This window comes from Homalodisca vitripennis, chromosome 5 (assembly GCF_021130785.1).
Source record: "Homalodisca vitripennis isolate AUS2020 chromosome 5, UT_GWSS_2.1, whole genome shotgun sequence".
In the NCBI taxonomy this organism is placed as follows: domain Eukaryota; kingdom Metazoa; phylum Arthropoda; class Insecta; order Hemiptera; family Cicadellidae; genus Homalodisca; species Homalodisca vitripennis.
In genome coordinates, this window is record NC_060211.1 from 49,743,796 (window position 1) to 49,756,665 (window position 12,870).

Sequence of the window (12,870 nt, forward strand, 5' to 3'; positions counted from 1 at the left end):
AATATACAGTTTTGTAGCGTTGAACAACTTATGCATATTTAAATTCTGAAGGAATATTACTTATGCTTAAAAAATAAGGATTTTTAGCTAATTTTTAACGTGAATAAATATACTTACTGCATATTTAATACTAATTTTGATTTATATACATTTTATTTTTCCAGAATAGCATCAATAGACAATCAGTCGTTAGGTGATAGATCAGTGTTTCGTTAGTCATTAATGACAAATTTCACTCAATTTCTGGGTTTTATCACTAATTCAATAACTGGTTTACATTCTTACTGTATTTTTTTAGAACGTTATCATAGTATATTGTGACTGAAGCTGGTACAGGCACCAAAGTTAAACACTATATAAAGTTGCATTTTACAGTTATGAAGTTAAAGACAGCCAAACAATAACCACAAGAGCTATTTTTTTTTCAACTTTCGAAAACGTTTATCAGTGATGATGTTATTATGTGAGTGGTGTAGAAAGCCACAGATGTTGACCGACACCCACAAAAATCACCAAATGGCTTCAGCTTTGACATTTCTCGAATTGGTCCTTTCAATTGGACATCCGGCCATCTTCAACCTTTTGACGCGATTCACGCACATCACTTATGATGTTTTCTTCTTAAACTTGGCACATTATCAAATGGATTTCAGCACTACTATTTCTTTCGGCTTGCAGGAAACGAGTAAAAACTCCTCAATTTACATTTGGCGGGAGAATCAAATGAGTTGGCCATGTTTATGCGACAGCAGCTCAACGCAAACTGACTACTTGAACTCAGCAGTGAGAAATGGTGTAGCGGGGAAGATGCGCGTTCGACTACTGCGCATACCGCGGACTTGCGACGTGTCTGGTCGTCATGACATTGAGATCGAAGGTTGGAAATAAAAATTTTGAGAGACAAACATTAAAGGTGCACCCAGTAGTTTTGTTTTAAGCTAGAAACACATTTATGAGGTCTTTTATTGCTCAACAATTTCCTAGGAATTCTTGAGTCACTATTTTTGGAGGGAATTTTATACTTCTTAAACAATCCGATGTGTCAGCCCCTCCCCCGAAACAATTTTCCATGTACGCTACTGCGATAACACGAAGTAGACGTGAGGAAATGAACTAGTATTAACACATCCCATTTTGCATTCAAATATTGTGTAAGATACGTCTCATAATGAACTTATCGTACGACATTAATTACATAATTACATGAATTAATTAATGTATATTATCGATTATTCTTCATCAGCAAAACATTCAGTTATAAAATAAAAAATATATATGCGACGTTCGTGTTACGGTTTTATTGCTGACATAGTAATAGTATCACGAGAAATCCTTTGTTTTGCTATTAGTAATATTTAATTTGAACGAGAACGAATGGGTACGCAGTAATAACTAATTCATTCTCAATTTGAAAACTAGCGCCTAGATTGGGCAGCATTAAGTGGCCGTGAGATTTAATAATGGCCAAACACCGGCAGGCCGACACCTCTACCCCCAGAACCGCCGCCCCACGCTGAGTCAGCTAAATTGTCTCGCCTGGCCCCTCGTTGTGGTAAATAATTGAACTGCAATAATTTAGGCTCTAGTTCCTAGCTCAATCCTCCTATTAACCTGTCACACAGGGATAGTGGTTTTATTTCTATCGAAGTGTAATAAAGTCGTACATTGAACTGAGTTACAATTTAATACGCTATGTAAATGTGTAGAAAAATAAAATTTGTTTACTTTGAATAGTAGGTAAACACATTTCACAAGCATAAAATTGATGAAGCCTAGTTGAATACTAAACTACAAAAACTACTTTGTGCAACAATAAAATGTGTTTTTAAATATTTTTGTATGATTGTGTCACAATTGTTTATTGAATTTTTTAGACTGAACTCATGCGTTACAGAAATTAATATCGGATGTTTTACTTTTTGAATGTATAAAACTCAGAATTCAGTAAACATGCTTTGAAAATTACTAACCAAACAATGTGAGTAAATTAATATTTTAAACCCGAGTACTGCAAATTACACGGGGTTTGAGCTGTTGATTTAGTGATACATATACAAAACAAATGCTTAAGTGTATAAATTTGTACTGTATTAGACCTTTTTATTATATTTTTTTTAAGGAATTTTGATTCCTTAGGATTACTATAAAATACTGAATCTTGCATACACCGAATCTCGTAATTTTGAATTATAAAAAGTACACATATCAGTTATTCTCACGAACACCTTTCTTCCTACCAGTGTCTTTGGTTATGCGATACCTTTGATTTTATTAGTTAAAAAGGAGATAAATAATTTACACGGATGAGATAAGTTGAGGCCAGAGAGATTGTTTCAGCTAGTTTCTGAGGTCCGATGCTAGAACTGCGCCACGTAATATTGATTGTTAATATTTGAATATGTACTATCTGAATCTCTTACTGCACAGATGGGAGCCTGAGTACACACTTCTTCAATGCCTCGATGAGTTTATCTCTTGTGTAACTAACACAGTCAAAGGTGGTGCTCAATGAGAAGATGCAATTTACACTGTAGACTCAACTGAACAATAACTGAATCAAGCTCTATAATTTTCACCCTTCACACAATCATATCATGGGCGTATACAAGGAGTGGGATCAGGGGCTCAAGCCCCCCCCCTGCGAAATTATGGGAAACAAATATATCAATTGGACTCATTAGCTATAAGTTGTTTAAAAAAATACATTTATGAGGTTACAAAAGCTCAACAGTTTCGCGGGGGGAAGATTCCCGAGCCACTATTTTTGGAGGAGTAAGGTAAGTTAAAGACAGTTTAGTTGTAGGTTATAGTAAGTAAAAGATAGCTTGTACAAATATTGTTTTGGAAAACGTTAAGATTTTCCCTATGTAGTTTATTTTCGTGTTATTGGACCCCCGTTTATACACGGCTAGCACTTGTACATTGATTTTTCTATAAGTATATACACATAAAAAGATCTAAGTACATAAAATACACATTCTACGTTATTTGGAATTGTAGGTTACGTTTTAACAGATGAAATTTTAACTATTCACTTGTTTTCAGAAAAACTAAAAATCCAAGACTATTGTTAACTTACTTCCTATAATTTATAATTGATTATAATAACCTAGTTAACTTTAACCTAGTTTGTAATTATGTATTAGGTTAGTTATTACCTGAAGAAGAGATCAGATTGCAGATCTCGAAAACGTAGTGTTACTGATTTATTGTTTCACTGAACGATGGCAAATGTGCGGAAAAATCCTGTTTCCTTCATAATCCTTCCACCGTCAAAAATAACCTTCAAACAAAGAAATGATTGTAATAGGTATAAAACCGATATTTTTTACTTAAAGGCCATAATCTTAAATAAAAATACATTTATTTCGGCAACTTTCAATGTTTATCTCTAATCTGTGAGAAATTAATTAAATAATTTCGAATAGATTAGTAGAATAAAGATATTGAGTCACAGATAAAATAACTACATTTTAAAAATATATTTAAACAATTCGAAAAACTTTTATTACTATTCAAAAATTTAAAAAATTATTTACTTATTCCGATTTTGTTTGGTAATCGTTGTAATATTATAATCGCATATTAATTTGATCAGCAGTTATTATGTTTTCAATCAATCTTTTTTGACATACTTAAATAAACCTTTAAAATATGTACAAGTATAAGTTAAAAATTGGATAAAAAAATTACGTGTACATTCATTCTACTCTAAATTTACCCTGTGCAAAACATGAATTACCACGGACGATAAATTAAGTGTAAATTAACGAATTAACTGTAAAATATTCATACTGAGAGAAAGATAAATTATATCAAAGACTATTGATACCATACATGCCTTTAATTATAAGCCAATATTCCAGGACTTAACAGAACCACATGTTAAGCTTGTGCATTAACTAACTTTTCTATACTAGTTACAAAAGTTACAAGTCGGTAAGTCCATAGGGATTTGAAACTGACAGATACTAAATGGAATATATAACATATTGTTGTATTCATTTGGGTATATACGAAAACCAAACCAAGTATTTTTATAATCGTGACATATGCCGTGTAGCGTAACAGGCTTCGCCCAGGTTGCGTGCGAAATTGCGCATTTCTTTTTTTACATTATCTTGTGGATAGATAGATACACAGTCGATTATTCAGAAAAAAAATATTTTTACATCCACCCAGCAGACCAAAAACAGTTGTGTCACCCTACTGAGTGATATGCTTCAATGACTCTCTGCCAAATTCCATGGCTGGACGTGTATAATCTGTATAACCAGAAACTTCTAAAAGCAAAACTAAACAAGACCGAAAGTTGTTGGGATGTACCCCCGCCCAGGCCTTTTATATACTGTCAATATGCATGCAATCAAATGGACATCTACCCACTGCGACCAGCTCAGCCCGGCTCGGACTAACTCGAAGCACGCGGCATCGGCACAGTCGCCTCAAGAGCCGATGGTGGCCGGATAAACCGGGCCAGCTATGCTGGATCGAGCCGGTTGCATTGGGTGGAGGAAGGCTGGGCTGAGCGGGGGCCGGTCGTAGAGGGAGGACAAAATGCTAGGCGGCCCGGGCCGGTCACAGTTGGCGGAGAGAAAGGCTGGGCTGGGCCGAGTCGGTCGTAGAGGGCGGAGACGAGGAAAGGCTAGGCTGGGCCGGGCCGGTCACAGTTGGCGGAGAAGAAAGGGCTAGGCCGGGCCGGGTCGGAGTGGACTCCCGTGCTTTAGACAGGTTGACGACTACAAAGTTCAACACAAGAAAAGAATAATACTGTGTCAATTAGGCTATCATTCAGCTAAGAATATAGTTCCAAGAACCCGGTAAAATATTAAAAAATCAGTAACAGGCAACAGGGTTGCAAAAAAAAATATATATAAAAAATTAATAAATAGTACAAAATCTTACATGTAGGTCCTACAGAAAAAACCACAAACTGGTTCAGAACTTTTGCTAGCACAAAGTGCGTTGAAGGACTGCAATGGGATCTCAAACCCCCCCACCCCCCCCCCCCCCCACCCCCCCCCCCCCCCACCCCCCCCCCCCCCCACCCCCCCCCCCCCCCACCCCCCCCCCCCCCCACCCCCCCCCCCCAGTTTCAAATTACACTTGGACAGTACTGATGGTCAAAACGTGGATCTTGATCGTCTGAAGAAGTGGTTTAAGCCAGCAGCTCCCATTTTAGTAGATCTTCTTGTAAGAACTTGTAGAGCTTAGAAGAAAGCTTTCCACATTAGAAGTAACAGAAAATATTTTGAAACATTTTGTGAGTTCCAGTTATGAAATGTACTGTTTGCATAGGTTATTTTTTGCGTTAGGATTACTAAATAGCGTAGAGACGATAAACGATGATGCAATAATGACTGAGTGTTAGTGAAGCCTATCACTCGAGAGATTTGGAAAATTTAATTTCTATCGGGCTGTCTATCTCTCTGTCTCTCCTCACAATATCTCGAAAACTGACATAGACTTGAAATGTTGCATAGCTTCTTTTCACCAGGCCACGGTGATGTGGCATATTAGACCACGTTAATACAGCACCGTGGGTTTTGGCTGTTGAGTACCGAATAAATTTAATATCGGTATTATGGGAACGAGAAAATATTATAATAATTAAATTTGTAAACAAAACTAAGTACAATCGTATGAGATTTTAAAACTTGACATATTAATACATAACATAACTACCCCAAAACTAGGACATTATCTTTTGATTATCTGGTGTGTAGGACCTTTATTATATAGATACTGCTATGAAATCTAACCTTACTGAACATGTCTTAATTTATCATGTGGCAAAATATCTCGAGAAAGATTTCATCTCAACATATTACCGGGATTCAATAAAAAAACTCCAACGCTCAAGATGTGAAAAACTCGTTTGAAACGCTTTTTAGTGTAACAACCATTTTATAATGTTGGACGAGTTTTTGGCATATGAATGGAACACATCCAATTAAAAAGACTGACTGAATCCGTCACTGGAAAGTAGGAATAATTGCTGAATTAATGGATGTAGGTAAGTTTGCAAATTGTATTTTTGAATGAGATTTCTTGTGATGTATATGATACAAATTTTAGTAAGTAAAAATTTGACTTATGCCATGCGTTGTACAATGTTTCCGGCAATAAAAATCTGATTTCATTTGATCTGTAGACTTGAAATTTTGCATGAAAACTTCTACATAGACAAGAATGAGTTCTATGACGGCGGATGTCCCACCATGGAATTGGCTGAGCGTCACTGAAGCGTAGCGTAGCACTCAGTAGGAAGTCACAATTTTCTCTTTGTTCTGCTGAGGGATGTAAAACTATTTTCTTTGCGCTCGGATCGCACTGCCATCTGTGGTATGAGAGGTCAAGTAGCAAATATTTGAACGGTAGCAACCAAAGTGCTATGTCGCAGCGATAGTGTCGGACTATGGCTAAGGATATTTTACCAGGGCTAAGGAAAACTCTAACTCTTAATCTGAAGACCAACGGCTTCTGGCGCCTTCTGGATCACCATTGGTCGGAGAGGAGAGTTGCTGTAAGGACGAACGCTCAGTGGGGAGATAGAAGTCCAAAACTCGAAGACCCTGGCAAAGGCGGATGCTCTCAAAAGGAACTTAGTGTTCAAGCTTAAATTGAATGTAAATTTTTGTTTGTCTTTACGGAACCAGGCCGTTTCCATCACCGAAACCAGTGATGCAAGTTTCAATCTACCAGACAAGAATTAATCAATGGAAAACTTACCTAAATATTTATAGGCGTTGAGCCAAAAGATCTTGTTTTATTATTATAATCGAAATTTTTACGATCATATCACACTATCAAATCAGTCCACATTGTTAACACTGTACTTTGCATTAATAAATACTAATATTATGTTTAGGTTGCATGGATTCAACTACGATTGATGATCATGTAACTTTTATCTTGCCGCATGCATGCATTGCATTGAGCTAATTTATGTAGATTGTACATGATACTATACTGGTCTTATAGTATGAAATAAAAAAAAAAAAAAAAAAAAAAAAAACACTACTCGCTGGTTCTTCGGCGTAATATTGTTACAGAGGAAAATATACTTTTTGTTGGAGAAGTAATAAAATAAATTTGCGAAAATGTGGTCTCAGCACTGCAGCCAAATATTGAAACTGTTTCAATACTGGACACTATCCACTCTCCTAGAGATTTATATTCAGTATAATCGCATCCGGTTCCGCGTGCTAATATCTTAACTGTCGACCTTTGTCCGTTACTTGCTGAGACTTGTCCGGTGTGTTTTATTAAAATAGTTTCAATACTGACCACTATCCACTCTCCTAGAGATTTATATTCAGTATAATCGCATCCGGTTTCGAATGCTAATATCTTGTGTTGACCTTTGTCTGTTACTGTTGAAACTTGTACATTATTTGATTTAAACAGTTTCAATACTGACCACTATCCAAACTCCTAGAGTCTAACATACCATTATAATCGCATGAACTTAATTTTGCTACTATTTAAACTATTACAGCTGAGACTGTATTTTATGGAAAAAGTTATGATTTTTTACTCATCGTGTGCATTTAAAATGTAAATAAAAACTTCTTGTTTATAATTGAAATGGTTCTTATATATAAACATAAAAAATATATTGTAAAATGTAAATTTGGAATATATTTTTTAACATACAAAACACCATTATGCAATAACGCCTCACAATATCTAAGTTTTCAATTTTCACTTTATACTGTTTATTTAACTTTTAAAAATCTATTTTTGCTAAATTATTTTTTGATAAAGTTTACTAAGATTTTAAAATTTGTTATTCAAAGTCTAATGGAGCAATAATACGTCTGTGTACTGGGTTCTACTGTCAGTTAAGGTTTTAATTTTTGATTGTTACTTTTTATAATTATTTACATGATATTGTTACGAATTTACCAAAGCATTATTTACGTCTAGGATATTGTACTGTCAGTTTTCTGTGACGGTAGTTTTTTGGACAACAAGAGAGTTGTGGAAGTTGGATTTAACAAAACTTACAGAAGTGTTTCGATTTCTCAATTGTGAAATTTACTAATTTTGAGTCCATCGTTAAATGGAGAGGTTGCATCTATTAAATTTTTGTTATTCCTTAAGTTTTTTTGCAATTCTGTAGATTTTTCAAGAAATTTTAGTATACATTTGATTACCAATAACTAGGATTAGTCATAGTGATTTCTTAAATTGAGCGTGGAATACATGTATGCTTTTATGCGGGTTTTATTGCTTTACACACAAACTTGCAGATGCTTATTTTTGAGGTCGCTTTCTTTTAGGATCTAGAATTTAGACTCCATAATATTGATAGCCGAATTAACTGCAAAAGATCACAACACACGTCTTTGTATTTTTACCACAAAAGTGGTAGCGTATCTATAGTAACTAATGTAACTATAAAACTGACACCAAAATGATCTATATATTTTGACATTTCAATATGTTAGATTTACTGCATATAGATGTTTTGCCCGTAAAAAAATACTAAAAAAATAGCTAGACACCAATTTCTATTTTCATCGCTTTTTGGGTAAGAAAACTAATTATTTTAGTTTGACATATGGTCTTTAGGACTTATTTGCATAAATAAGAGGAGTGTTAGTTTAGTTTTGTATAGCTCGAACTTAGCTGTACATTTTGAGCCACCTTTAAAACAAATTTAAAATTAACAAAATTTTGTCAAAATATATCAAATAAAAATCTTTATCTAATTTAATTTTTTTTAGCTCTGACAAAATTGGTTACAGTGTTTCAGCAACTCACCTACGGAATAAAATGCGTTCTGTCAACGCTCTTTTGAATTTTGCTTGATTTATGATGGATTTGATGTTTTTTATGATCAAATTTTTATAAATCGGACAACCATCTTCATGGGAGATGGCCATGAAACTGTAGCCTGTACTGAGGAACTCTGTAGTTTTCTCCGGCTCTTATATTTAACCATGCACAAATCCCTGCCTTGCAGCAGCGTGCAGAAACTTGCTTGTCTCAAGCATATACAGAACAGGGAATGTCAGTAATTTGGAGTTCCTTAAAGAATTATCTACATGCCTTTTTGGAAGTTAAGTTATTGGTTATGCGGGACAGATATTTTTGTAATATAAATAATCTTTGAAAACATCAATTTGGAAAAGATACTCACAGTGTAATTCCATACGTGTGGGAAAATAATCCCCCATGTGAGGCTCTCAGCTACTAAAAACCCGCTCTATGATTTTCATCCTGCAAGGAGCGGGACCACCAGTCAGTATTTACTTTAGTTCTTGCAGGGTTTTTTAGATTTCAGTTAATTCATTACTTCATTTTCCCCCATGTTTATTCCCGTGGCTCGTCTCTGGCTTTAACGTGTCATGATTTTCTTCATTCGAGCTACATCTTCCCATGCCCTTTCACTCTCCAACATCCTCCCCACAATGTTTGTCCACATTGAGTTACTGTACCCCATTTCTTCTCTCTCTCTGCCTGCCACCGTATGCAAACAAAGAATCAGCCTCATGACAGTACCAGCACTCTGCAATTTTGCTTTTGACTAGGAGGAACATTCTTTTACAAATATCAATTTGCATACTCCAGGACAGATAATAATCTATGTTGATATCGAGGAATTTAGTGGTACGGTATATTTTTCGACTAATGAATTTACCACTAATTATTATCGATGGTCATTTTTTAATTATAATTCCTCGGCTATTGAATTACCATATAGGTATATTTGGATTCACCGGTCACTAAATATATTCCCCTCAAGGTACTACATAGGAACTATTCAATTCCGTGTAGATTGGTAGTTATACTACGCGGCTTTTGATTTAGCCCTGAAGGCGAGGATTGTGTCGTCGACATATTGAACAAGATAACCAGTATGTATAACATATTTAACGTCATTTACGTATATCAAAAATAAAATTGGTCCAATGATTGAACTATGTGGAACCCCATATTTTAACTTAGATAATCGGGGACAATCTCCACCCGAACCTTAACTTGCAGATTACGATCAAAGAGAAAGGATTGCAGATAATTTAGAAGGATTGTTCTAATTCCATAATTGACAACTTACCAAGTAAAATTGCATGATCTACTCGATCAAAACCCTTTGACATATTCAATAATAAACTGTATCATATGCTTCCAAGCCTTCAGTTACAAATTAAATTAGACCATTACGTCAACGGCAGACCAGTGGCGTAACCAACAAAATTATTTTTGGGGAGGGGCATAAATAGGAGTAGGGGGTGTTTATAACAGCAAAAAGAGAGTCTAGGTCCTTTTTAAATCTAAAAATCCCTATTGTTAGAAATTTCATCTCCTTACCATGAAAAGCAACGAAGATGAATTGCTTAAAGGCAGTGACCAATGCAATTGCGAGCCCTCGCTGTCAGAAATAAAGCTTGTCCCACAACATAACCCGTTAAGTCATGATACGCTCTTGCAGTGATTTCTGGAGTCGCAAGTTCTCACTCTCTAAGGTTCTGTGGCCTGGACCATCTTTGTGTACTTCTCTAAGAATTACACAACGTTGGCAAGATTCGTTTTGGTTTTATGGGTTTGTTGGTGTTCATAGTGTTTATAACAAATTCCTGAAAATCTAAACAACCTATTTTAAGTTTTGAATTTCCTTTTTTTCCTCAAGCTGTAGGTTTGGCACTGGAAGGACTGCTGATGAGTTAGCTAAACAATACGCTTTATCAGTTAATTCTTGGTCTTCTGTGGCCGTCTTCAGTCTGACTAGCAGAGTCAGAAAGCGACTTTCTGTAGTTAAGTTGTGACCGTTTACTGTCGGGCGTTTAGGGAATGCATAGTGACAGGATGTGTATTGTAATATTACATAGATATAATGCACAAATATAGGAGATACAACGACACGATACTAAAAAGAATTTGACGAGTTCTTGGTAAGAAGCTGAGTGATTGGTAGGGAGGGGGGAAGAAAATGTAAGTAAGACATCGCAGATTGTATCAGCTGAACCAAATATTTAATGTTAGATTCATTTTATGTTGGTTCAGTTATAATCTTTGCTCGTATTTCATATTCACATTTAAAATTTTGTTACAATTATCTATCCATAACTTGAATTTTTAACTTTAATTAATACTAATAGTTTAAGGAAGGGATTTCGACCCAGTTGGGGGCTTATAATTTAATTATAGTATAACACAGCACCGATTGATTGTTATTTTCAAGCGTAATCCTTATACATCTTTAAAGAGACTATATGAAGTAAAATAGTTCAGCAAGTCCCGCAAAGTCTTTGGTTTGCATCCGGCTTTATATAATTACTAAACTTTGCGTTTAAAGTTTCTATTTACATTATTTTTGTTCTAATTAATAATGTTCGCCTTATCAGAAAGTTCATTAAAAGATTTACGCTTTGCCTCAATACTGCATTTTATATTAATTTTATCCTTATTAAAATGCAAGAGTAAATTTATTATAAGGGAGGTACCTATAAATTTATAATATAGTTGTACTCAGTACAAAATATTCAAAACTAAATTTACACAACCAGTACCATTGCTAGCGAACAAGTTTAGATTATCCTACTAGGATTGTGACGAGAATAGCAGAATCAAAAAATTTTTAAACAAAGTTAGTGAAATAATGTGAAATTGTAAATAGCTGACATAGTGGCAAATATAGCCTACTAGCAGTTACCCGCGGTTTCGCACGATATTTCGCAGGCTTTGAACATGTATGGGCACTTATGGTTCGAGCGAACTGTATTTCCGACACTAACGTTCAGTTTGCCTTGTTGCCCATGATCAAGAATATATGTATTAGGACTACGGTGGCTCCGGCCATTGCTGGTTGGAAAACAGTGGCTTCGGCCTATGCAAGTTGGACTACGGTGGCTTCGGCTTATGCAGGTTGGATTACGGTGGCTTCGGCCTATGCAGATTGGACTACGGTTGCTTCGGCCAATGCTGGTTGGACTACGGTGGCTTCGGCCTGTGCAAGTTGGACTACGGTGGCTTCGGCCTATACAGGTTGGACTACGGTGGCTTCGGCCTATACAGGTTGGACTATAGTGGCTTCGGCCAATGCCGATTGGACTACGGTGGCATCGGCCAATGCTGGTTGGACTACAGTGGCTTCTGCCTATGCAGGTTAGACTACAGTGGCTTAGGCCAATGCTGGTTGGACTACGTTGGCTTCGGAATATGCAGGTTGGACTACGGTGGCTTCGGCCAATGCTGGTTGGACTACAGTGGCTTCGGCCTATGCAAGTTAGACTACAGTGGCTTCGGCCAATGCTGATTGGACTACGGTGGTTTCGGCCAATGCTGGTTATACTACAGTGGCTTCGGCCTATGCAGGTTGGACTACGGTGGCTTCGGCCTATGCAGGTTGGACTACGGTGGCTTCAGCCTATACAGGTTGGACTACGGTGGCTTCGGCCTATACAGTTTAGACTACAGTGGCTTCAGCCAATGCTGATTGGACTACGGTGGCATCGGCCAATGCTGGTTGGACTACAGTGGCATCGGCCAATGCTGGTTGGACTACAGTGGCTTCTGCTTATGCAGGTTAGACTACAGGGGCTTAGGCCAATGCTGATTGGACTACGGTGGCATCGGCCAATGCTGGTTGGACTACGTTGGCTTCGGAATATGCAGGTTGGACTACGATGGCTTCGGCCAATGCTGGTTGGACTACAGTGGCTTCTGCCTATGCAGGTTAGACTACAGGGGCTTAGGCCAATGCTGATTGGACTACAGTGGCATCGGCCAATGCTGGTTTGGACTACAGTGGCTACTGCCTATGCAGGTTAGATTACAGTGGCTTAGGCCAATGCTGGTTGGACTACGTTGGCTTCGGAATATGCAGGTTGGACTACGGTGGCTTCGGCCAATGCTGGT

General features: G+C 36.8%; 1 protein-coding gene across 1 annotated transcript; it reads left to right on the forward strand.

The window, feature by feature from the left end:
• Window positions 1-6,418: 6,418 nt before the first annotated feature.
• Window positions 6,419-12,268, forward strand: LOC124363461 (keratin-associated protein 5-4-like). Its single transcript, XM_046818709.1, has 3 exons — window positions 6,419-6,526; window positions 11,792-11,877; window positions 11,998-12,268. The coding sequence occupies exons 1-3, from the start codon at window positions 6,419-6,421 to the stop codon at window positions 12,266-12,268; spliced, it is 465 nt and encodes a 154-aa protein (XP_046674665.1).
• Window positions 12,269-12,870: the final 602 nt, after the last annotated feature.